Here is a 25,470-nt window from a genome sequence, read left to right as displayed (position 1 = left end):
TCAACTGTAAGCCCCTGCATACCAGGTAGCAATCCCTCGCATAAGCATGCGTCGCCGGGAGCTCTTCTGAACCTGTGATTGGCTACTCGAGTCTCCGACCACTCGGCACCAAATCAAATGCCCGCCTGGGTACAAGATCCCCCAAAGAACGCGCGTAAGCTCAATACCCTTTGAGTGACGAGTTCGGCGCCGTTTCTGGGGCCATGATCGAGCCACCTGGTATCCACCCCCACCGGCCCGACACTCGAGCCCGGAGCCGGCCCCAGTCCGTCGCGGCCGAGGGTAACAGCCCTTTTTCGATACGCGTGGGACTGCTCGAGACGAGTCGGCGATTTCAAAGAACAGACATTGGTTCGGCCTTATTTTTTTTTTATCTTGAGTGTTCCCTGTCCGCGGGCCGCTTACGTCCTCCGCCTGATGCTAAACGTCTAAAGTGGGTGATCGTCGCCACATTATCAGACTGGCATGCTCGGAAAACCCGGTTAAGTGGTGCTTTTCAGCCTCAACCCCCTTACATGTGTATGATCGATCAATCGTCAAAATACACTCACCTGAAGACCTACAAAGGATATGGATCAAGGGGGCAAAGAAAGCGCCGGAAACAAGTGAGATTTGCAGGTTAGAAGCTCTCTAATTCCCTGTCCAAGGAGCGTCCCCTCCCCATCTACCTACGGAGGCGTCCCACGTGGGTTTAACCAAGTTCAACCCTCTCAACCCCTGGTAAAAGGCTCCTCAAGGCCTGCAGGCGACATGGAGATGAATGGAGGCAGTGCACTGCCGCGTTCACTTCATTTCGGACAATTGGTCACTTCTGCATCTTGGCTCTCCCCCAATTCTCACTAACAGTGTGCCAAGGATCATGAACGCGAAGCCGCGAGACTCCTAGAGTGAGAAGGACTTTGCACAGATTTTCCCCGGCGAGCGGTTGGTGAGGGTGGGAAATGGGACCACTCAGACCAGGAATCGAAACGAAGTGCGATCCTTCGACCACCAATCCCCCCTCCCCTCCCCTTTCGCTCGGCACGACTTGCCCTGGCTCGTTTCATTCGGACTACAAACCCATGCTGTCAAGATCTTTGCCGTGTATGCTTCTTTAGCGGATCCAAAAGTCGGAACGAATTTCTATTCCCTCTGGACATTATTCGGGCGCCTGTCCGTTTCCATCTTAGCACACACGGCGGCCTTTTTCAAACAATAATCTTACCATGCCACCGGCCCAGGTCCATTGGCCCTGCAGAGCTTGCGTGTCGCATGCCGGGGGTTCTGCCCGGAATGTGACTTCTACGCTTGTGCTTCCGGAGTAAGTGAGCACAGTAAACGATTGGTGCTCAACCAGATAGCGAAAGCATCTCAGGTACGGAGTATTCAGGGGCAAATCGTGATGGGTTTTGGCCGAGCTGGGACGGTGGAAGGTCGCCTTGCAGGCTACTGAAATCAAAGTACAGCTGTAGAGCGAAGCCTGTGAACGTCCACAGTCAGATCTCGGGATTTGTTTGCACTCTCTGAGACATATGCCCTCTCTACCAAAATGTCTTAAAAGAGAATACGCGCGGCGATATGCCGTTACAGCATGAACGGCACCTCGAAGGGATCAATTGGCTTGACACTGTAGTTCTTTGAGACGTCGAGCAGTCGCTGGAGAAACCACTGGATAGACTCAACTGTCGTCTCTGGACTGCGACAGCGATGATACAGGGAAGCGAAAACAGCGATAGAAATATCAACAACAACTCTCCAGGACTATTGCATTTAGCTAAACGAATTTTTCGGGTCGTACACGTTGTAAAGTCAATTTGATGCATTCAATAATGCTGATATTATTAACTGTCCATGAGCTGGTGAACCATCAACGTGCTGTACTTGGTACTCACGTTACGAATCTCACGACAAACTAATTGTCACCCACCGACGGCATTAAAAGAAGGACTACGATGAAGAAGCCGTTTTATATTAATAGAAATATGATACCATGCATATCAGATCCAATGACAGAATGCAATGCTTTCCTCTGTTATGCTCTAGGAGAGGGGATACAAATCCGAATTAGCGGTCGACGGCCCCTACTTGAAAGTTATGAACATCACTAAAGATAAGAGCCGAACTTCACTCGGGATTCCTCTAATCTCACCATAACAACGATCTAGGAAGATTTCATCAGAATCGTTTTGTTGATCCAAATTCAGAGAGCGTGCGGGAGGTCTTACTTGTAGCAGTAATTGGCCATAAATTCGCAAAGTCGACGGACTCTCCGTGCAATCTGCAGCGGTGGTTCGCAGAAACGGTAGGCTTCTACTTCCGTGGCTACACAAGGCAGCTTCAGGTTGCGAAGACACATGGAGCTCTGCTGCAAGTCTTTCGAATCCTGCTTGGCGTCAACATAACATTCGCGTGAATTATGATGCCAGTAGCTTTTGTAGCTTCATTGCTCTGTGAACATTTTCTTATTCAGATGTAGCCTCCATGAGGCCTTCAACACGTGAAGCCATAAATCCACCATAATGGCGGGCTCCATGCTATTCAAGTCTAAGGCGATCAATTGACGTTTGCCAGAGCCAGTTTGGTGCTTCATGTTGTTCATAAATGTCGTCTCGCTCTCGCTCCATCAAAGTTACAGACTACGAGCAGACAGCCGCCATCGCAATTGAGCATTCCGTGACCGTGTCAAAAGACTTGATACACTAGCCAGCGCCTCCGGCCTCACGAGACGGGCGTGATTCTACAATGTCCCGAATAGCGTAGAGAGGCGTGCCTCCAGGATACATGGGAAGCTACCTCGAGATACATCAACATTATCTTCCAGAATTGTGAGAGGCATAGTGGAGTATAGGCACGTCAAAAGACGAAGCTTTGGATAAACTCATTCATCAAGGGGTGATGAAACTGCAAATCAACACTTGGCATCCCAAAATCGCTGGTCAACGCAACCGACGGGTATCACGGCCACGTCCGCGGAGGTTCTAACTAGCGAATGGCTAGCAGCACTCAGCACTTCCATCAACTACTAGCCATTGAGCATGGCTATCAGGAGGCGGCGGGCGGGGCAACCTGACAAGAAACATCACTAACCTCCTGAATTGTTTCCCATTGAACCGCTGCCACGCTGCAAGGCAAAAGTCATTTTCCTTCCAGGCTCTTGGCCTTGGCCCTGCTTGGAGAGGCCCAATGGTGAGGAAACGGACACGCAGCCAAGCGGACGAGAATAGCACACTGGGAGAACCAGTGAGGTTGAATCCACCGTACTACCTCACGTCCGCTTCCCCCCAGTCAGAAAGCAACTTTTCGCGACACGCTATCGCTCGCCAAGACTCCTCTATTCTCCTAATCCTTCCAATCTCCTATGCTGTTTGGCGGTCCGGGCCCGCCAAGATAACCCAAATTCCGTCCTGAAGCAAGTTTACCCATGGCTGCTGTCGCTCATTCTCCACCGAACCAAAGCTAGATTCGTCAAAGCTTGCCTCGTTGGTGTTTTAAGTATGTGCCTGTCAAGGACCCTGCTTTTTCGCGGACGGTGGGTGAATCGGCAGGGGGTGGAAGAGAGGCTCGATACTGGTATTGAACCCGTCAAGTTCTACCAAAAGGCGACCCAACATCGGCAAGTGACCGATTGAGTGTGCCGCTCTGACTGTCTTCCGCCCCAGAGATCAGAAGGGGCATGTGCGTTCTGTTCCCGGGAGGAAACATTTGGCGAAGGGCTTCGTCTCAGGAGGCGATTCTAGACGATGAGGACGGAGGATGACAGTGGACATACATCAGATCCACGGCGGCTAGCGCACCTTGCTCGGAATGCGACCGTACAGGCACCAGACCCGAGCTTTTTTTTCTTGCTCTTTCGTCTCTACACTACTGCCGTGCGTCGGCACCCCTGGGCAGTGGTCGGCTTTACTTGCGCATTGTGAGACTTGGCTTCTTCTTGATGTGACTATGACCCTCAAGAGATCGAATATGCGTGAGGGATTTCGGCGGGGGTGGCATCCAGTCTTTTTTGGAGAAGGCGAATACTTCTCCAAGGGGATGGTAGACGCGCATTCGGAATCCCAAACGAGGCGTTGACGAGTTGAGCGATGGTAGGTATGAATAGCTCCCATTGCAACTCATTCAGAGCCCTGCTCTCACCTTGACCCCCGGCTTCGAGCCATACGAATACTGAGCTCGTTTTGCTTGGCTCGCATTTGATCCATAATAGCTTATTGAGGGGCCCCTTCCCATGTCCGGCAAGCCTTTCCTCTGTGTCTTCCCCTCGAACCCCAGCCCTTGGCAACGTCATCCATTTCACCCAATGGCACGCAAAGGATCTCCAAAGACCTGTTCAATGTTAGACTTAAGTCCGGAAAACTTGCCGTAGAATCTGATGACTTGTGCAACGGACATAAGAGTTGGTGGGCTTGAAAGAATGCCGACTACCGTTATGATCAACACGGTGACTTCCAGAGGGGCGTGAACCAGCCTCTATGGTTTTCGTATAGCCTTCACGCCGTTCTGATCGCGGTGCAGTGCGGTGCCCCAACGCCGATGCCAAAGTAAGTTTACGTTAAGCGCCAACAGCACGGCCGCGCTGAGCGCTCACATTCGTAGATAACCACCACCAGCCAGGCGCAGTTGAAGATTTCCGAGAAATGATACAAGCTACAACATGCACTGACATGACGGCGCTTCTACTGCCCAAGTGGACCGACCTGACTTGGGGGTGAGGTAGATTTCCAAAGTCTCACTCTCAGTAGGTCAAGCAGCAACTTGAACCCACCTCTGACCCCCTACTTACGCGTCCGTCAGGCTAAGCTTCAGAGTCCATCCCAAGTTTATTCCCCAGCCCAGCGGCTCTCTGTGCCGAATGTGAGCATCCTGCCCGAAAGAGATCCAAACTGGCCTTTTGGTGCCCCAGCGCGCGCACACCCTCTTTCTTCCACCCCACGAGTCATAATGTGAACCTATCGCAAGTCCGTCTGTAAGACAACTATGGGGGTAAAGCGAAAGAAGGCGGCGGGCTAAACGCAACCATCATGGCAAAAGGTTGAATAGCGCTTCTATCAGATCAGATCAGTCCCCCTTCTTGACCTTACCATAGCCCACAGAGGCCGGCCTTGATCACTATTCAGCAATGATGCTCATTCCTTACCTTACGCGTCAACTACCACCGACCCCCGCCAAGCGGCACTGGGTATCCGTCGGTATGCGTAAAATTAAGGTAGCTCAGGTAGCTCAGGTAGGGGGTCGCAAGCTGCTGCGCCTCAATGAGCGACAAGCAAGCGGGATTTGGTCCCGTCCCGCGTCCCGGGGCTGGGAAACGCTGACGTTACGGACACATCCGTGAGAGTCGAGCAAACAACTGTACGGCATCAGCAAGATGGCAAGAAGATGGGGACGCGGATGTCGTCCATGACTGGCGTACATCGCAGGTGAAAGAGGAAATCCTACGAATGCAAGTGGCTCATCATCTTGTCAATAGGACAGAATGCCAAGAGTATCTTCTCCCTCTCTCTCTCACCTGTAACGAAGCAAACCCACCCCCCATACAAACCGACGCTCCCCGTAAGTGGTAAACGCTTCCCGTTCCAACTTACCAACGTACCCATGAACGGCAAGCTTTTTTTTGTCAGCACCCACCACATCCGTTCCTCAACCTCAGTCAGCATTACCATTCCCATGAATTCCATCAGAGGGTCGTCTCATGCATGGAGTGGAGAAACCTGTCCAGATCTTGGCTTTTCTGTCCCAAGAGTCAAGCTTGTCCCCGGTGTCATACGCTCGCGCGCGCGAGAGAGAAACCGACGGTGAAGGTTCGTGGTATGCTGGTTTTGACTGACAGCCTGGGCATGACGAGCATCCTGCCCGTTTCGAAAACATGACGAACAAGCAAAATCCATCCATCCACCCAGTTACGGGAGATCTCACCGTTTAATTCTGAAAGAATCTGAAAGGGCGTAACATCCCACATTCCACTTCCCTTAAACCAATGCTATTGGACCCTTGTGATGGTGATCATTGATGCTTTCTCTCCCATCTCCGGGTTTCCCTCCAATCTTCACCAAGATGACGAAGACATCACCAAGCCAAGACTTCACATCATACTTCAAAAATCCAACTCTAGATATCTGCCGGCCGTCCTACGCTGCTCCCTAATTCCCAACCGTGTAACATCGTCTCCTTCGAACATCTTCTTTAAACGCTTTAAACGGCGCAATACCCACAAGAGCAATAGAAAGATGGAGTTCTTCGGGGCAGAAGCCCAAAAAACCGTCCCAAAACGGTCAATACAATCGAACCCCCGGACCCTGTATCTTACCAGCCTGCCTGCCGGCCGACCGACCGCAACGGCACCAAGAAACCGACGCAGAAGCATTGAACGCTGCCGGCGCACCCCACAAACGCCCCGAATGGTAAATTGACTGCTGCTTCTCTCTCCCATGGAGATATGGGTAGTCTCTCTATTTCGTATCTGAAGTTGTAATCCATCCATACCTAGGCTCCAAAACGATACCGTCTTCAGAGCAAAATTGCCCCCCTCTCTACAACGTCTCTCTCGTCCGACGTCTAACCAACGTCGACTAGATTCGACATCGAGACCACCAACCAACACAAGAGCCTCCTCCTCCCATCCATAACTCCCCTCCAAGTCCCCATCAAAACCCCAGTCACACAAACCACGAACTGCTCCCCCCCTAGACACTATCCCACCTTTTCCCACCCACACCCTTGAACGAGGCCGTTTCATCTACGCGTCTATCGGCAGTGAACGTCGGTAGCCTCGTCACTCTAAATTCCCACAGACGTCTCTGGCACTCTGCCTCTGCCTCTCTCTCTCCCCTTCCCCACCAGGGTCATACCCAGGGCGGCCGCTTCGTTACCATTGTACTCGTACTGCTTTGCTCTCCCTCGGCCACCGAAGGTTCTCTCTCGTACAGGGCGCGCGCGCGCGCGCAACTTTTCCTTCCGTCCGTCTTGCTCGAACCATGACCCCTACTCCGTACACCACGCAACCACCCATCAACGTTGTCCGTCTCATGGATGATGGATCTCCCCCTCCCCCCTCCCCAACACCAACAACCCCCTGCCAACCGCCTGATGCTTAACGCGACTTTAACCTAAACTGACCACATACCAATTGGCAAATGGGAACTCGTACCTTTTTTCTGTGTCGGGGACATGATCTACTGCTGGCCATGCCTTCCAAGGGGCCTGCTTCGTCAAAGGTAGAGACAAGGAAAAAAAAAAAAAAAGGTTGCAACTAAGTCTCCATCAACCAATACTCCGCTGTCAGTTCGCCTCAGAAAATGATCCCCGACTTTGGGGGAAGGACTCCATCCGCTTAGCCTCAGACTCGAAAGTCCACCACCTTACCGTCGTAAGATGCATCCATCTGTGTGCATCACTGTATAGAGCCACATGTTCGAAACCAGTCTGCAACGTAACACATCCTTCATCAAGAATTGACTCGTAGCCACGGGTGGGAAAGGGGATACACGGAAGTTGAGATGTTGGTAAAAATGTGCCAGTCTATTTCGCCCGGTGATGTACCGATGGCGCGGATGAGGCAATCTCGTAATGCTATGTACTGTATAAAAGAAAAGTAACGACTGTTTCAATGCAAAACCTCTCTGGTGGTGATGCCCTGGCCAACCCCGTTTTTACCGTGATGCAAACCCAAAAAACCCCCGTGATCCGATATCGTGATCTCACGTTTCCCGATTTGTTGAGACCGCCCAAAGTGGCTTGGTCCTGAAAGTGATTCCCAAACGCCGTGGCGATGCTGAAGTAAAGACACAAAAAAAAAAGACAAAACGAAATTCCCAGGCTAACATGGCAATGCAAACCTGATTACGTCTTCATGGACGTTCCTTCTCGTCTTGTTCCCGGTCTGGCACACTTTAGATGCAGAACTTGCGGTCCAGAGCCTGAAGCGCCTTGACGTCGTGGCTCATGTTGGCAGGGCGGTCGACCGGCGGGGGAAGACCGCCGAGGGCGCCCCCTGTTCGCGGGGAGCTGTTGGCGCTGTTTACACCGTTGGCACTGCTGGGCTCAGAGTTGGACGGAGTAGGGTGCAGCAAGAGAGCAGACAGGCTGGCCTTGTTGGGAAGGGGCGCCGCGCTGTTGCTATCGGAGTGCGAGCTTCTAGGAGGCGAGACAGACAACGTCCTGTTGGGAGGAGTATGTGTGATCGGGTGGCTGGTAGAAGGAGCGCTGGAGACGGCGTTGATTCCCGGCAGAGTGTTGGGGTTGCGAGGGCCGAGTCTAGGGTCGATCATCACAGCCTGTGCCGCTTGAGCTTGAAGGTGGGAGATGCGAGGGGACTCAGAAGCACGCGACTGTTGAATGGAAGCCAACCGAGGCGACTGGTGCTGCGGTTGTTGAATCTGCGCCAGGCGAGGAGACTGGTGTTGAGGAGCATAGGGGGCCAGAGGCTTCTGAGCCGTTGGCGGCGGGAGAGGTGCCCGGTCGTAAGGGGACAGGTGGTGGTGGGGAGGTGCGTGTGCGTAGTGCGGTTGTTGCGCGGGCGAGTGTGAGACTTGAGGAGGCGGCAGTTGATGTTGCGGCTGCTGTTGCGGCGGGTAGGGAGATGTTGTGTAGTGGCTGTAAGGAGGCGTGGCGACCGGCGAAGGAGGCCATGAGTAGCCCGGCTGCTGTGCGTACTGAGGAGGGTAGGCTTGCGGCGGCATGGGCTGTTGAGGGTGCTGCTGTGTCATGTAGGGAGTTTGCTGCAGCATAGGTCCTCTTGTGAGAGCGGGAGTAGGGTTGCTGTCGTGGAGGCTGGACTCGGGGTACATTCCCTTCATGGGAGTGATGTGCCTGAGCTGGGCATCGGTGCTTGGTTGCTGGAGCTCTGGTGATCCAGGGTGCGGTCTCGAGTAGTAGGAGATGAGGTGAAGGTGCTGGCCAGTGGAGGTGGTGATGCTGAAAGACTGCTTCATGAGGCCGTCCGCCTTGTATCTGTAGCCCTCGGGCTCGCCGTCCTCCTGGTCCTCATCGCTGCCGCGGCCAGAGTCGGGAGTCTTGCCGGCACCCCGTCTGCCGCCGCCGAAGCCGCTGCCACGCTTGCCCTCCATCTCGCGGTAGGTAAGGAAGCTGCCAGAGACTCGGCTGGCGCTCCATGACTTTCCATCGGTCCACCTCCTCATGCCAGCTTCCCGCTCATCCCAAACAAATACTGAGCCGGATCGGATGGATTGGCGTTCCTTCTCTGATAGTCTGCGTTGGACGCGAGGCAAGAGGCCGAGTCTGCAAGCCTCGAAGAGCTTGATAGCGTCTGCGGGTGTCCGCACAAAGCCGTGATATGTCTCCATGGTGATGATGGATAAAGTGTGATGAAGGTTGAGTGGTGAAGGTAAAGTAAAAGTGTGAAGCTACCAAGAGGTCTTGATAGGTAGGATGGGAAGAACCTTTATATCAAGGTGAGAAGAAGGGAAGGCTGGTCCGAAAGTAACTCTCCGGTGGTCCTCCACTGCGGCCCCACTGAGTTCGTTTGGGGGGTAGGGATAGATTGAGTAGAAATCGGCACAAGTTGCCCTCGACAGAAAAAGATCCTTGGCCCGAGTTGCCCTATGGCAAAGACGGGCAATCCGCGGTCGAGAGAGAAGAGAGTTTGTTGGGTTAAGCCGATAGCTATGGTTAAAACCCCGTGTGACCAGACTGGTGGTGTCCGTCTGTCACGCCAAGAGATTGTTCAAGGCAAATCAGGGTGAGACGTCTCGTCGGAAAAGGCTGAAGGTCCAAGCTTTCTCTATGAAAGAGCTTTTGTTCTGTGAGAAGCGGACGCGTAGGTGGTGAGCAGCGGGTGCTGATACCGCTGACAAACGCTTCGAGAAAAGAGAAACGAATTGCGTAGGCTAGATGACGCAGAGCAAAGTGGGTTAGCTCTTCAGGTTCTAGGCAGGTGAGGGCGACGATGAGCTCCTCGACGATAGGATGAAGGTGTTTCGCAGGCGGTGATGGGTGATGACAGAAGCTTATTCACAACTCGACAGAGAGATAGGTTGAGGCGCATTGAGTCGCACGTCAAGCTTCGAAAGGGTGGAGATGGTGAAGGTGAGCGGGATGTTGGAGTTGGTGAGAGCTGCTTTTGGCAGGCTTGCGAGACGTGCCAGGTATGGAGTTCAAAGGCGTCTGACTGGGCTGGAGCAGCACCTGTACCATATATATCCTGATACAACACGCGCAAGCCCACACTAGCAGTCGCACCCCCCGGCGAAGGCCAAGCTTTTGGCGACAGGGGAGTCATGGTAAGGGAGGGGGGCCAGGGCAAGCCAAGGGGGGCAGGGGTACGAATGCAAAAGGAGGGCGTGTGGGAGACGGAGGGGGTGGAAGAGGAAGAAGACGACGACGACGATGAAGAGGGGGGTGTCGACAAGAAGACAAGACCGGGCATGGGTTGAAAAGTGACTTTGGGACTTGGGAAGACTACGGATACGCTTCGAACCAAAGTGGAGGCGACCCGAGTGACCCAAAATTCCTTCTGGAATCACCCTGTGCGCGCACACACACACACACACACACTCTCTCTCTCTCTCTCTCAGCGCCGTCACAGCCGATCCACTGAAGAAGATGACGGGGACGGGGGGTACTGGCTTTCTCGACTAAAATTGCCTCTTGGACTATCCCTGAGCGGGCTCAGTAGAGAGGCCGAGATGACCGATGGCCGAGTCGTACTTGGAAGCCAACTGTGGGAAAAGAGGCGATGTGCATGAATGATGAGAGAGGTAGATAGATGGGCTGAATATTGCGTGCAGACTTGGGACGGCGATCAAGCTATTCGGAGGGTGATGGGCAGATGAGGAAAATACGCGTGAACGAGTTGAATAGTGTTCGGCCGGCGGCGGCCAGTAGTAGCAATAGGTGATGAGCAGTGATCGTTGAGCACCAGGAAGCTTCATCAGACAAGTGTGTGATCACCTCTTGACAGATGCCCTGTTTGGACGACCTGTGCTCAATGGTTGCACTGCAACTTCTTGATAGCGCCGGTGCATGAGAGTGATGTGCCGTCTAGCAGCCCCTGCAATACCGCGGCCCCCAAACTTCCTACATCAGGATAGACGTGAGGGTGACACTAGACACTCGAGGGGAGCAGAAGGGTGACGCAGATGCAGCAGGCGCCCATTCCAACCAAGTAGACAATGCACCTGATCGACACCGAAGCTTGACTACGACAAAAACATGGAGAGGGGCCGAGATGGAGACGAACGGGGCGTATACGACGGGGCAGAAGGATGGGTAGTGAGTATCGAAACAATGAAGTGCGTACGTACCTCTCTTTCTGTGTGTAGTGTATCCGTACAGAGTAATGTTTTGTGACGGGGATGCCAAGGTTGCCTGCCGGTGAAAATGACAGACTTGTACGGATACTTCTTTTCTCGCTGGATGAGTTGATTTGTATCGGTATCAGCAACGCGAATGTGGGCACGCGGGTAGGTGGGTTCGTTAGAGTCAACAGTCGTGTGTCGGATCGTCGTCCAAAGTCAGCAACTGAGGCGTATGGGGAATCTTGACACTTGTTATAAGATTGAGACCCGCGGGAGATGAACGACAAGGCGAGAGTCGAGATTGGCTGCGGCGGCCCAGGAGCTGCCGATTGCGTTGACTTCTTTATGCTTGATCCAGTGCCGAAAGGGCGAGTCTGTCGGCCGGGCGTCCTCCTGGGACCTTGGGGTGGGAGCCTGGGAGGGGACCACACAGAGTCAAACGGTGACCAGGGGTACCGCCGCAAGTCAAGGCCCCGGCGGATCGGGGACATAGGACAGAAAAGGTTGAGTTGCACAGCGCTACTTTTGGATTGCTTGCCGTCCTTTGGGATGGGGGGGCAGTGTCCGGGATGGGCTCTTGACGACGGTTTACGCGGACAAGCCGTTGGATGTTGCGGTAGGTGGTGACAAGCTTTGGGACGAGATGGCGTGTGTGGGTTCTGCTGTGTTGGCTGGAGCGTGACGGCAATGAGCAAGAGTCCGAACGACGGGAATACTTGTCTAGGCACAAGTACATAGAGTTAGGAAATCCCGAGAACCCCACCGATAATCAACTTAAGCAATGTGCTTGGTACAGTACGCTACGACGGATACTATGTACAGAGCACCCTTGGGTTTGCGAGCAACGGGGGGTAAGGATGATGGATGACGACGCCAGTTGGGCGCAGTTTGAAGTGATTGGAGGGGGCACAGGATGATAATGGTAGTCTCCCGTACGGATATGTGGGCTGAGATGGATGGACAACGATTGACGGGGCGGAAAATTTAAGGTCAAGGAGAGACTTGGGTACGCCGTCAGAGACTCAAGATTATGCAGGCGGTTTCCCCATCAAAGGCGACGAGGCCGCGGAAGTCTACCACTCTACGGACACGCAGTACCTACCTTACTACACGGCCATGCCAGGCGTGCTGTGTCAAGACTCGCGAGGGCTTCGGGATCGGGATGTGGGAGAGTGGGTAAAGAGGGAACATCTGTCCAGTGTCCCAGCGAGTCTCAAGGTCTCAAGCCCCAACTTTTTCCCACGCCGCCAGGTCTCCCGAAAAAGAGCTTGTTCTGGCCCAGAGCTAAAGAGCCGTCAAACAAGCGTGGCGACGGGTTCAGGGGAGAGCCACACGATGGGGAGAGAGCTGCGTACGTCTTCGGGAAGCGGGAGGTGCTCGGAGGAGGATACCTATGCGTACAAACGGGAGTAAAGAATGAGGGGCCCAAGGCAATGGTGAGGATGAACTACCACGCAGTCTTTCTCCGTACGCATTTTTGCTCCATCCGATAGGGGAAATAAGGGAATAAAGCATGGTGTAGCGTGATGGCTTAACTTACTTTGGAAAGTATCGATGGCCCTCTCACGTACCAGCCGGACGGTCTGTTCTTTTTTTGGGATCTAGGCGCTGGGGATAATGGAGACTGTGCTGAACAGGAACGCGGCGTAGGTTGGTGAGGCTGATGATGACGACGAGTCGGCCGGCAGCGTACGTATGTCTCTGGAGGATGTTAATTAACTGTAGGCAAGTCTCCTCCCTTCCCTCGGTGGGTGATACCCCTTCGAGTTGAAGCCTCGATGCCTCGGTCGATAGAGAAAGGGGCGTATGGAGTACTCTCTGGAGAGCAGAATGAATGGTTCGTCAGGCTAAGCTTCTCAAATTGATGCAAGCTTCAGCTATCTCTGGTCGGTCGGTGGCCGCAGCCGTAGCAGCCGTAGCCGCGGAGCCGGATGCTCTGTACTTGTGCGGGTATCCGGCAGAGGCGACTGATGGAGCGAGACTCTCAGAGTCAGGTTGATGGTTGATGCTGTGGTGAGGAGAAGGCGCACAATCGGGGCTCCTAACCGGGAATAAGCTCAAATCGATAGGCTCTCTCTTAATTTTGGAGTTGGCTCGGGCGGAATGATTGTCGTCAGGGTCTGGGTCTGGCGTGCCGACTGATCCAGATGGCGCGTTTGCTGTGCCTCAGCCCCCAACCACCACCGCAAGTGAGTGCTGTCGGTGCCGAAAAGGCAGCAGGTCGAGCTGGTTTTCACTCCAGCTCGGAGCTCGGATTCCCTCCACAATGGTGGCGCTCCCCCGTGCGAGTCTCTCAGGCTCCTTGACGTGAGAATGTTTCTCCCGGCAGCTGACCTTTTAAGACGTAACGGAGTGCTCCGTCTGTGATGGGGAGGCCGATTTCGCGGTGAAATAAGCCAGACCTCTCCGGACGGCTTATCGCTGGTTTCTGCAAGATGGCGAAATCGGTATGCAGCGAGGTAGGTATCCGTAGGTGGGTAGTCTGATCACAACACTGGTGAGGATGGGGAAAACCCGGGGTTGTTTGCTGGACGGCGGATGAAGACGACAATGAAGGATGACAAGGCCGCGAATAATAATTTAAAGCTGGACCAAACACATGCGTCGGCAAAAGAAGTAAATGAAGGCGATAAGATGGATGTGACGGCGAGCGGGAGGGTGTGGGCGTTGCATCCGTCAAAGATGGATGTGACGGCCGTTGCATGGGCGATTTGATTTCGCAGTCAGATCGGCCGTCCACCCATGATTCTTTCTTCGGTATCTCTCTGTGTGAGAGGTGACGGTCGTCAAAACTGCCTTTCTATCCGTGTGTTGCTGTTCAGGAGCAGAGAGTCGAGACTGCTTCGGAAAGTCTCGAAGCGTCGTGTCCACGGTGAGGAACACGCAAATGCCCGCGACGATTGCCGGTGTACCATAACTTGGGACGGGATCGAGAGCGATGCGATGGGGACGATGGGGACGATTGGGAGACTGGAGACTAGAGTCTGCAAGATGGAATCCAATGTCTGTGTCGTGGAATTGCATGCCGGTCAAGGTTCAGGTCGGCCGGGATGGGACGGGGGAGACTGGAGATTTGTGGGAGAAACCTTGCTGGAAGAGGTGGAAGGGACGGCACGGCACTATTCTTTCCCTTTTCCTCTTTTTGACCATTGTGTTCCTTTACCTTCTTTTTTTCTAATGGCGCTACCTACCTAAGGTACTTGCTTAATCAAGATGGAAGGAGGAGGAAGGTCTCTGTCGTTGTGGACAGGAAGGAGCTCTCACGACATGTGGGTGCATTTGGCAGGCACGGCAGACACAGGTATGGAAGGCAGGCGCAGGCACCAATTGGTGTGTGGAAAGTGGGTTGCAGACTCAGGGTGGAAGGTGCAGGCTGACGAGAAGGTATCGTGGGTACGTACCGCCGACCTTCCTTCCCTCCCTTCTCGAAAAGAATTCAAGCTTATTTCAACAGTCGCTGCACCAAGCTTTTTCGAAGTGGAGGCCAATGTGTCCGAAAAGATACGTACATACACAGACTGAACCACTCACCGTCATCCCTTGTTCTGTGGGTGGGAATGTCCGGCCGAGTCAGGGGCGTGGGGATAGGCCGCCCCAATGGGGGTGCAGACAGACATCACTCAGAAGTACGTACACAGATAGTTGACCATCAGCAAGAGGAAAACTGATACGAAAAGGGTAAAAACACGACAATGTTGCAACATCAAATAGAACAGAGCATCAAGGCCAAGGCTGAGCAATGGGCAGACGCAGAAACGCAAGAAAAGGAACGATTACGATGCGCCGCCGAGGCTCAATTCTCCACCATAATGGCATTCCTCCTCAGCAGGGCCCATTATCCATCACATCCACTCAGCACACACAAGATAAAGTCACTTTTGGGTGCAGGTCACAGCCTAACAGTACCTGCAATAACTCCACACCCTCCTTTCGAACAGCGCCCTTTTCCAAGGCTGCCAAGACAAGACAAGCCCGCAGCCACCGCCGGCCCCACTAGAGAAGGTATACTGCGTACCAAGTATCGCTGCGCTGACCTTTCAGAGCGGTGGTCCGCGTGGGTGGATTACTGTTGTATTTCCTCGAGAAATGGAAAGTGTGGATAAGAAATCTGCATTATTTGTTCCGTGCTTCCCGCCGGCAAAACGTCACCACCACTGTATCCGAGATCGAGGGTCCCACCACCCGCCCCATCCTCTTCTCTGTGCACTCTCTTTGGCTCCCGTCTGCTTTTCTTTGCTGCAAACGAAGCCCCATAATCCCTCGATGCTCACTCAAAAACTGCAGGACTGAGTACCGTCACATCCGTCCAAAACGTTACTTTCTACCCGTGCCAGCAGTCAGCCAGCGGAACACGGAAGCAACGAAACGGAACCACGGGAAAATAACCACTAAATATCCATCCGCACCAGGTGGAGACTCGATCGCCGATAAAGTGTTGCCTCCAATTCCGTTATTCCGTGTCCCCAATACCAATACGACACGACCGCCGCCGCAACGGACAGCATGTCGAAACGAGTCGTGTGTGTTCGTTGTTTATTACAAAAATGAGCAAGAAAAAAACGTGCCGCATCTTCCACCTTTCCCGGGCCACACGAACAAGGAATCCCGTTCCAGAAGAAGGAACATCTAATCGTGCCAATCCATCTATCTGTACCTAAATCTTTCGTTTAGGCCCCCGTTCTGCACCATAAAGATTATCCCGCGGACGGCCGGTCGATTGTCCAAAAAAGCAAGCCAGGCCAGAACTCTACAGACTGAGCACATACTCCGTACACGAACTTAGCCTCGTATAAGCAAAAGTACGTCTGACTAAAAAAGCCAAAATGGGATCAGGGTCTGGGAATCACTACCAACAAGAGGTATTGTCTGGCCGCGCTGACTACGTGCAGACCACCGAATCTGTAGGCTAAAATCACTAACCTTTTCCCCCCTTGCTTGCCCCGTACTCCCGCCTCGGGAAAAGGATGCACCAACGTCTCATTCCGCGATAGCGAACTCAACACAAGGTTCTATAGAGCACTGTGACGGGGCGAGCTTGGAAGGGGTGGGCGTAAGTCGGCTCCCACTGAATTCTGCCCCCCTTCCATCTGACCTAACAAGCATTGGTAATTCTTATTCACTCTGGTAAAACACCCGACGAAGACAAATAGAGTATCCAGCCAGCGGCAAGACTGAGCAGAAAAATCGTCAAAAGAAGACACATAGCAGAGACTCTATGACTGCGAACAAGGTTAAGTCCGTTCCGTTCTGTCCGCCAGCCTAGTCTATGGTTGGTAGCCACTAGCAAGCCAGATGTCAAGTCCAAATTAAACTAAGGAAAACTAAAAAGGAAATGGAAAATAAAAATCCAAATCAAACCGTCCGCCAAATACGGTGCACTGCAAGTAGACAGGCTTTGACACGCCCCCTTCCTGACCGCGTAGCCAAAGAATGAACGAAACCCTAAATCTGCCATTTGGCGCCCATCGGCCAGTCTTGGCGAAATGACACATACCAAGAAGGCTATGTGGACGTCCCAAGACCCCGAGGCCAGTAAACAGTGCAGGATACTGCTAAGGACCGGGATGGATGGGCAGTATAAGACACAATGCACGAAGAAACTGTTCCATGTCGATCCATGATCTGCTTGCTGCTCACTCTCATGTGCCATTGAGAAAATTTGCCTTCTTTTTTTGAGTTTCTCTTGGCTCTTGGTGATTGTTTTTGCTTGGCGTGTCCACGAGCGGACCTTTCTGGAGAGACATTCAATGTGCTCAGCCACTCCGTCCAAGACATTTAACTCATTCGAATCCAAGAGAGAGAAAAACATTCTGAGCGGCAGAGACCATTGGCGCTCAAGCCAAGAAACCGGCAATTGTATAAAACCCTCAAATGGACCAGACGGGCACTTCACATTTCATGATGCACCGGCGTATTGCTTACGCTCACTTCTGTCATTAGCCAAGCCTAAAAGCATAACCCTAAACGGAGATGCATCACCTAAAGAGGTCATAGAAAGTCTAGAAGATCTGACCAAAAAAAACTAAGGGAAAACCTTGTCTATCCCACAGGCCTGCATACGGGTAGACGAAATTTAAGAAACTCCAATCCAATCCAGACTTCAGTCTTTCTTCAGTATGACGCCCACCCCGGGCACACATCACACGCCAATTCAAACGCCCGTATCCAATCAAACCACCCCGATGCGTAAACCAAAGCAAACACCCCCCATGTTCACAGCTCTACAAAGACTACGGAGTACGGATACGCAGGGAAGACTATCAAGCTCACATGTTTCTTTGTCGGTCGGCCTCTCATTCTCTATCGCAAATCCTGTCAATCCTCACTGGACGGGGAATTAACCATAATCTTAGCCACAAGCAATAAGAAGAAGACTAAAAAAGCTGATCTAACCGCAAACCCAGGCCTCTCTTCGCAGCCGCACCGCAAACCCCTGCCCTGCCGCGGCGCCGCCCCCTCTCCGTGCCGTATCCCGCTCGTAACTCGTTTACCAAGGGGCCATGACCAATAGTCAACCCATATTTACCAAGCCGACGTTGGCCGTGCAGGAACTCCCTCATCCTTCTAGGCAAAAACAAGGTCGCGGGCTACCTTAGTGTTCCAGGCAGACAGGCACGCCGGGCTCAGGTCGGAAGACTACACTATGCAAACCGTGCTTTAGCGAAGCGGATCACGAAAGGTTCTGCAAAGAACGAAAAGAAAAAAGTTTACCTAAAATCCCCTCCAACTTCCCTCCTCGTACAGGCGGCCGCACATTGCCAAGCAAATCGGAGGTTAGTCAAGGACTCAAGAATGAAGCCAACATTCTTCTACGTAGTCCTTCCCTTTCTCGCTCGTCAAGTACTCCATTCTTGGTATGGTCGAGAACCACTGACAGACCGAAGCAGGGCCCGGGCTGGGGTGCTGGGCAGAAAAGCTTTGTAAAAAGGGCCTTCTGGGAACAGAAAAACCACTCGTATCCGTACAGGCGAACGCTTATTTCAGCGAGGAACCATCACTTTGTTTTATGACAGAATTGTCTATCGGACCATCGCTATTTCTCTCGTGATTCTTTCGCTGTCTAGTGAATTGATAGATACTGATAGGCCACACCGAAAATGACGGTGCAGAGCAATTCCATTTCTGACCCTCTTGAGCGTCTCCCTTATGCTCTCACGAGTCGCAGGCTCATCTTGCTCGGGCATCGCCATATCAAGACTTTGGCTGCCCGCCAGGGTTCCTGAATCGGCTTCGAGATCCTCCCCACTGCCTCAGCCCTTTCTCACACAAACCTCACATGACAATCTGTCCCCCCGACTCATGTTTGCTTACTCTACTTTATTCCCGTGCCAGCCTCGCCCTCCCGCATCCCGTGGGCTAGCGATACCAAGCTTTTGGACACAAACCCGCTCGAGAATCGTGCCGTCGTCGTTTCTTTGTCTTTTCCCGATCTCCACTAGCTCATGGGATCGTTGATTCAGAGGTTCGCAACCGGTATCTCTAGACGCATAGCTAGCCTATGCCTCACTTACCCCTCCTCCTTCCTCTCTTTTTCACCAAAGTTCAAAGTCACCTTGCCCTTTCGTTGAATGCGCCGACCAGCCAAACCATGACACAATGGGAACTTATCAAATTCTCGGCGCCCAGGCTTGATCCAGGTAGTTCACTTTTGAATAATAATCGACCGCTTCCTACACCCCACTCCCCTTGTTCACAGTAAGGAGAGAAAAACGTATCCTCTGCATACCCGTATAATACGACCTTATTACGAATAAACTCGAGCGGAAACTAGCACACATACGGAAAGTCGATGCGCGCAAGTGAGAAAGCCGGTGCCGTCCGTCCCAGACTCCTAGGTAAGATGGTAGACCAGGCATCTCCAGAGTCCAGCGACCTGCCCAGATCAGCAGGAGGATGACAGGATCATACGGGGGGGGCCTATCTCGCTGCATCCGAACGAGATCCAACTGGAGATGGAACCCGCGCCTACATAGTACATATTGTGCCACAGCCCGCAGTGCAGGATGATCGAAGGAAGACAGCACACACCGCCGCCGCCCCGTGCTGTATGCTGGGGCGGGCGAGCTGCGCTGCAGCCTGGTAGGGGTGATGTGTGAGCTGAGCTGAGCTGAGCAAGGCCACATGAATAGTCAGCTGAAATGAGGCGTGCCAAAAGGTTGAAACATGATCAACTTATTTCTCCATCGCCGCGGTACGATGGTGAGTCCGTTGACCCAATTCGAGCATTCCGGCGAGAGATGGTAAGAGTTCGTTTGTCTCGAGGATGCAGAAGATCCATCCATCATGCGGCTTTCCTCTCCCTTTGCCGTGGAAAAGCAAGCACTCAGTCAAATTGTATGAACCCGTCTATGTCGGCCGCCTATCAAGATCCCCCTTTTGCCCTGGAGGACAATACGGATAATCGCAGTAGGCAAACACCGTCCGTGACTACCCAGTCTCTCGGTTCCGGTTCCCTCGCTTTTTCCTCTTCCTCTTTGAGACGCTGCAAACACACCTGGGGGATGCGCAAACCAGATACCCGGGATCGAACAGCCAGCTCACACACCCTTTCTAAACACAATACTAGGGCACCTAAGCTGCCTCGCTACTGTAATCAACCCGAAAAATCAAATGGCAAGGGAGAAGGTATCATCAGTTGTAATGGAAACGACTCAAGTAAGGATAATCGAGCTCTTCTCGACTCATTCCTCACTCCCCAAACAACCAACCTCTTGGCTCCCCAGTGTGCCAGTTGCCAGTTTACCCCCATCGAAACCACTGCTTCCACGCCCTCCTCGGGTTCGGCCCACCGTCGACATCATCACCATGTCCATCACTGCCTTGAACGAAAAGACTGACCCGTCCCGCAAATCCCCATGACAATAACACAAAGGAGAGGGAAATGCCAAGCAGGATCCCCCACCATCCCGTCCGTCGCTATTTCGCCGCGGCCGCCGAGACGATCTCTGACTCTCTCCCTCTTGGTCCCCACCGGAACAGCGGTGGCTGAGGAATGAAAAGGGCTGTGTGTTTTAAGGTCGACCTGTCAGTGCCAAATCTTAAAAACCCTAATAAAATAGGCCCTGCCGGAAGGTCGCAATATCAGAAAACGGCGGCCAATAGTACGGTAATCCCCGAGGCGTGGAGGATGTGCGCGCGTACGTATGTCATGTCAGGAACGCATCACTGTGGGGAAAATGTTCAACCGAAATAGCACATCCATTCATGCGAATGATCGCCGGTGCCCCTTGCTCTTGTCGCTTTCTGTCTTTTCTCAGCCTCAGCTCAACTGCCAGCTTGGGTGATATATGTATCGTGGCTCTTAAGAGCTCAGGTTGATGGACCATTCATTATCCCCATAACCGCGCGGCTGAGTTTACATATTGACGCTGTGTAGGCTGCCTCAGCCAAGATCTCAATGTTTGAAACAGAGTACGTGAATGGGCGATACCACCAACTCTCTGTTACGATATTTACTCACATTGAATTCTGCGTTTGGCAACTGGTTCGGTCTTTTGCCATCTGATATCTCGTGCCTCGCATAAATGCCGTCAATCAGCGCACGCAACCTAAACTTCGAAATCTCCCCGATGGAAAAACCGGCCGCCTGGATTGATCCGAACTTTCGAGATCAATCCGGGCGCCAGCCAGCAGCCGTGTAATAATTCCAAGCGTGTCCCAGAAAGCGAGTGTTAAAATAACCAGTGCGACCACGACATCCGCTTGCCCCTTCACTACACACGCCCCCAATAACAATTACACGTTCCCGTCCCGCGTAAAGTTCACCATCTAGGTTTTCCGTGACTCGAGCGTCTTTTTGGCATCCTGTCAGATGTATAGGATGAACCGATGCAAAAAGTAAGTAAGCAGCAAATCCAAAGGCACCATCCACTAAACCCCGTCCTCCCGGCCTCCGCCATGCTGTCGTCGTCAGCTTTCTTGATGTCTGTGAGATCCGGGCCCCCTTTCGCATCACGCACGGCATGCAGCCCGCCGAGCGCGTGCAGCCTTGGAACCATCGCATCGGTGCTCTTTTACTCTCGTGAGGTCCCTATCCGTGCTCGGTACCGCCATGAAAGTCCGCTCGCAGATGGTAGCCCCATCCGCTCGTGTTAGACGGTACCGCTTCGGCGATGGGCAGAAGGTGATGAGAAGATACCTTGGCTTGCTGGACAATGCGGCTGAGCCAGACGACATCGCAACATCGGCCCAGATTCGTGGACCCCCAACATCAACAGCTAGCCACGAAAAGCCACCAACGCTGTCCCACGAGACCGTCATTCTGCGTGAATTGTATGTAGGTAACCCCACATGTGCCAAACAGCTACCAACGCCTCAGCGGTGTCTGTACACCATTTCACAATACCTACACACCGCCGAGTCCTTCTCCCAGTGCCTCCGTCTGTCACCCGTCAGATCCCATTCTCACCGCCCCCTTCGTCAGATTCTCAGTCCCAAGCAGCCTGGTGAGACAGAGCCCGGCTGACACCTGCAACAGCAAACAAGCTGCACCACCGTAACGGGCGGGCAACCATCAACACGGCACAGCATCGCAACACCAACACCAGCGAAACTGACAAAAGCCGTAGTACGGCGTAACCGTAAGTAACCATTTTGACAGCCGAAACCGAAAAAGAGCCCATCCTCCCTCCCTTCCCCTCCTTCTAATCTCTCGACTTTCATCCGTTCCATGGCTTTACCTAGCCCTCTCTCCACGGATCATCAAGCTTAATCTGTCCTCATAGTACTGTGCCAGCCCGCCGGCTGGCCCCTTTCGTATTACGTACTCGGCTGGTTTTAACGTTTTTGGCACATTTGACGGGTCTCGCATGTCCGAAAGCAAACAACCATTGTGTGCCATTCTACATACCCCGTAGCCGCGGCAAGCTTGAACAACGATGGACAATGTCCTTCTCACAGCATCTGTGTACTAGTGAAGTAAATTTCCCTCGGACAAAGTTAGTATGTCTACATGGGCTGCAATTATCACCGATCAGCAACGGGCAGACTATTCCAACACTCAAATCTACGTTCCCGCCCCAAATCTCCAAGAATCTCGTTGCAATCGGCGCTGAGGCCGGCCGCAGCGTTGCATCGCAGGGCGAACCTCCCGGCGTCCGCATTCTCCGAGAAAGGGGGGACCCCGCAAACAGCCCCCGGAGAGAGAGCTTCAGCCTTCACCTACTCCAACAAACTCCAACCCTGACCGTCCCATCCGAGATCTCTCTTCCCCCTCACTTTGATTGTTGTCCCCGAGCTTAAAAAGGTCATTAAATGAAGAGGTTAGTTCCGGGCCTGGGATATCCCTCGTTGGGACCCCAACGAGTTTCTATCTCGTGAGGCGAAAACGACTTCTACAACGCGACACAGCCTGGCGCCAAGACATGTCAAGTCGCAGTGTTTAAGAGGGAGGGGGGAGCCAGTGGGTAAACGGAGGTTACACGGTAACATTAGACGACTTCGCCGGTGGCACTTGTAAACCCGTAAACCCTCGAACCGTCCCAAACCGGCCCGTTGTCCTTTCCCCCAAAACGGCGTTGCGATCTCGAGGGAGTTTGGACGTACCGAGAGTGTTCCTAACGACAACGGGATCCCACATGTAACTGTCGTTTGGGCTTGTTTGACGAAAGGGCATGCGATTCGTGAGACGTTCTCTACCCAAAATTCCTACTTTGACATGTCCCACGCTGTACGTCGATCCCAGAAAGCTGGCCACTGTCGAGAAACAAGACCAGCACAAGGTACCTTTTGGTCATGCTTCCATTCGATCTCGTCTATGAGTGACTCTACATGTCGCCTTTTTCTTTCTTTCTGCAGAACGTCTTGGCCGGCAGGATGCATGAGTAGCGAAACAGGCTAAGGTAGACGGGTGGTTGGGTGGGTGTGCTGCACGCAGACACACTTGCGTGCAAGTCTGTGATAACTTGCTCTGCAAATCCAAACCAACCGCGAAATCCAATCAAACTAACCAACTTGCTCTTGTTGCCTGCGTGATGTGGGCGAATCCAGTGGCAGGATGCACTTGTGGTTTGAAGTGTGCGATGCCTGGCCCCCCTGCTTCTCAGATTAAGCGAATCGGGTACTTTTGTTGCCAGAAGCAGACAAGTAGAACTTTCATAGGCGTGCCACAAGAATAATAACCATACGGACAGACTACTTCAATTTACAAGAGTAATGTACGAATGGTTCGCACATGTATCCGTAGCCCGAACTGCTAAACACCTCACAGTTGCATCATGGGTAGCAGAATGAGAGAAGGGGCTCAATACTACCAAACGCCCGTTTCCCGTTCCCCGAATCCAGCACACCATTGCCGAGTCTCCCGTCTACACAACGGGAACACGGCAGACCGAACGGCAAAAGTTAACCGTTGGGTAATTAAGGTAATTACTCAAATGGCAATCTGTATGCCCGCGTGTGCCCATACCAGCAGCGTCATTAAGGTTGGCCCAGAGCTTACACCCCTCACCCTACCTACCTTAGCTCAAGTCTTTTTTTTTTCGCTCAAGAGTTCTTCCCTTTGGTCACGAACTGAATTTGGACGAACGGAATTCCGGCTCCTGAGGCTCCCCCACCATCATGTCTACAGCCTCCCCCCGGACCCCCTAGGTTCCCCCTCCCTTTGAATTCGTGACCATTGGGGGAATAGAAAGTTGGAGAGAGTTGATACTTAGCGTACTCTATCCGTAGAGACCATCGTCAGAAGCAGGCGCCACGAACCAATCACTAGCGAGCCGAAGAGCCGGGTACTCGTCACCCTTCTACGCAATCTCGGATCAAGGCAATATGAAATCGTTCGAATGTGCTCAGAGGCACGGAGAAAGATTCCGAGACCCGTCTCGCTGCTGCCATCACAAACAAGACATCATTCAATAGCAGGTCTTTTTTTTCTTGAACGGGAAGAGTTGCCGGCGCTGTGATGGAGCCTGTAGCTGCTCTTCCATGGTTAAACTTATCCACCGGTCTGGATCATCCCTCCCCTGTACCTGGAAGGCAGTAAACTTTTCTCGCTCACGGCACAGCGGCTATCAAATAACAAAAAGAAAAGAATGGGAGCTAGCTTTCTCAAGCGAGGCTTGCAAGCCCTTCAACCCGCGCGCCCGCGCCCGCGCATTTGGGAAGCGATGGCGCAGAATCCCTCGGAGATGAGCCCAGATAGACTTTAGGGTGTCCTCTACTTTAACCAGCCTACGGCTCGCGGTATCCGTCCAGGCGAATCACAAGAGGGTAAAAAGGCTTGTTTGCAGGTCCATCAGCCCTGTAGGCTGCACGGGGAGAGGGAAAGACTCGAAAGAGGTGTGGCACGCGCGCCCACCCCGGGACCGAGTCAGCAGAGTCAGCAGGAGTCAGCCAGGAGGAATGCTCGTCGATAAAGCTAGATCCCCTTTCAGGATAGCCCGTCATCCGTCTCCCTTCCTTTATATCCAGGTCTAGGATATCTCCGTCTTCAGGTTGGGGTGGTTCACACTCGCTGGATAGTCAGCGGGAAGGCTGACCACTCGGAAGCTGACTACTTCAGTCGACATGGGAGTTGTGATGGCCTGTGGCATTGGCTCGTTCATTTGGGTCGGCTGAGCTTGATTCCCCATCTTCTTGTAACCGGGAGACCCTGGGCCCGACCATTCGAGTCAAGGTATTGTGAAGGGCGAGGATATTCTGCCAGCAGCTCCCGCTATTCTGCCACCAAGTGTGGCTGCGGCAGGCCCTACCTCCGACTACGGAGCCCAGCTGCCCATACCCACCCACTTACCTACTTACCTACCTACTTACCTACCTACCTACCTATAACCACTACTTCGTTAACCTCGCCGTCACTACTACCGTTAATTAAAGCTATTCTTAACGTTAATATACTATAAAAAGAAAATAATCGTAAAGTTAGCGATCCCTTTGTTTATTAATATACCGTTAATTATAACGATTATAATTACGTAAAGTATAACTATTTACTTTATAACTAGCGCTTCTTTAGCTTATTTAAAGCTAAAGTAATACTTAATAAGGCTATTTATAAAGCTAGTTTTATAATTTAAATTATTTAATATAAGCCCTTTACTAGGGTACTAATTACTATTATTTATTATTATACTTATAGCTTATATTACGATTAAAAATAATAATATTTTATAAAGTTAACTTACCTAAATAAGCGTTATCAATCCTTAACCTCGTTTATAAATTATTATTAATAAATTACTATTAACCTTTCGAGTAGTAATTAGCTCTTTTATCCTATTGTTATATAATAAAAAAGAACTCGAGG

General features: G+C 52.4%; 9 protein-coding genes across 9 annotated transcripts; 5 read left to right on the top strand and 4 right to left on the bottom strand.

Annotated features, from left to right (window-relative positions):
- On the bottom strand, positions 1-297 carry CLUP02_12932 (uncharacterized protein; the record flags this gene model as incomplete). Its single annotated transcript, XM_049291890.1, has 1 exon — positions 1-297. A coding segment is annotated over one exon (297 nt), but the record flags the coding sequence as incomplete, so codon positions are not given.
- Positions 298-6,767: 6,470 nt separating this feature from the next.
- Positions 6,768-7,067, top strand: CLUP02_12931 (uncharacterized protein; the record flags this gene model as incomplete). Its single annotated transcript, XM_049291889.1, has 1 exon — positions 6,768-7,067. A coding segment is annotated over one exon (300 nt), but the record flags the coding sequence as incomplete, so codon positions are not given.
- Positions 7,068-7,862: 795 nt separating this feature from the next.
- Positions 7,863-9,275, bottom strand: CLUP02_12930 (Gti1/Pac2 family protein; the record flags this gene model as incomplete). Its single annotated transcript, XM_049291888.1, has 1 exon — positions 7,863-9,275. The coding sequence occupies one exon, from the start codon at positions 9,273-9,275 to the stop codon at positions 7,863-7,865; it is 1,413 nt and encodes a 470-aa protein (XP_049149034.1).
- Positions 9,276-9,335: 60 nt separating this feature from the next.
- On the bottom strand, positions 9,336-10,862 carry CLUP02_12929 (uncharacterized protein; the record flags this gene model as incomplete). The annotated part of the gene is made up of 5 exons (XM_049291887.1): positions 9,336-9,531; positions 9,623-9,937; positions 9,987-10,444; positions 10,515-10,524; positions 10,585-10,862. 5 exons carry the CDS (start codon positions 10,860-10,862, stop codon positions 9,336-9,338), a joined length of 1,257 nt encoding a protein of 418 aa, XP_049149033.1.
- Positions 10,863-14,441: 3,579 nt separating this feature from the next.
- CLUP02_12928 (uncharacterized protein) lies at positions 14,442-15,858 on the top strand (the record flags this gene model as incomplete). Its single annotated transcript, XM_049291886.1, has 7 exons — positions 14,442-14,501; positions 14,571-14,719; positions 14,853-14,869; positions 14,940-15,099; positions 15,167-15,323; positions 15,394-15,449; positions 15,513-15,858. 7 exons carry the CDS (start codon positions 14,442-14,444, stop codon positions 15,856-15,858), a joined length of 945 nt encoding a protein of 314 aa, XP_049149032.1.
- A 193-nt stretch (positions 15,859-16,051) lies between these two features.
- On the top strand, positions 16,052-18,102 carry CLUP02_12927 (uncharacterized protein; the record flags this gene model as incomplete). Its single annotated transcript, XM_049291885.1, has 11 exons — positions 16,052-16,129; positions 16,244-16,278; positions 16,371-16,463; positions 16,702-16,767; positions 16,826-16,871; positions 16,952-17,215; positions 17,326-17,414; positions 17,448-17,690; positions 17,777-17,907; positions 17,973-18,001; positions 18,046-18,102. The coding sequence occupies 11 exons, from the start codon at positions 16,052-16,054 to the stop codon at positions 18,100-18,102; spliced, it is 1,131 nt and encodes a 376-aa protein (XP_049149031.1).
- A 1,474-nt stretch (positions 18,103-19,576) lies between these two features.
- On the top strand, positions 19,577-20,224 carry CLUP02_12926 (uncharacterized protein; the record flags this gene model as incomplete). Its single annotated transcript, XM_049291884.1, has 3 exons — positions 19,577-19,883; positions 19,952-20,018; positions 20,101-20,224. 3 exons carry the CDS (start codon positions 19,577-19,579, stop codon positions 20,222-20,224), a joined length of 498 nt encoding a protein of 165 aa, XP_049149030.1.
- Positions 20,225-20,557: 333 nt separating this feature from the next.
- CLUP02_12925 (uncharacterized protein) lies at positions 20,558-21,226 on the bottom strand (the record flags this gene model as incomplete). Its single annotated transcript, XM_049291883.1, has 4 exons — positions 20,558-20,605; positions 20,689-20,829; positions 20,950-21,032; positions 21,100-21,226. 4 exons carry the CDS (start codon positions 21,224-21,226, stop codon positions 20,558-20,560), a joined length of 399 nt encoding a protein of 132 aa, XP_049149029.1.
- A 53-nt stretch (positions 21,227-21,279) lies between these two features.
- Positions 21,280-21,806, top strand: CLUP02_12924 (uncharacterized protein; the record flags this gene model as incomplete). The annotated part of the gene is made up of 2 exons (XM_049291882.1): positions 21,280-21,508; positions 21,706-21,806. 2 exons carry the CDS (start codon positions 21,280-21,282, stop codon positions 21,804-21,806), a joined length of 330 nt encoding a protein of 109 aa, XP_049149028.1.
- Between the last annotated feature and the right edge of the window lie 3,664 nt (positions 21,807-25,470).

Source organism: Colletotrichum lupini, chromosome 6 (assembly GCF_023278565.1).
Source record: "Colletotrichum lupini chromosome 6, complete sequence".
Classification (NCBI taxonomy): Eukaryota; Fungi; Ascomycota; class Sordariomycetes; order Glomerellales; family Glomerellaceae; genus Colletotrichum; species Colletotrichum lupini.
The sequence above is the reverse complement of the archived record's forward strand: the minus strand, read 5'-3'. Positions and strand labels throughout refer to the sequence as shown.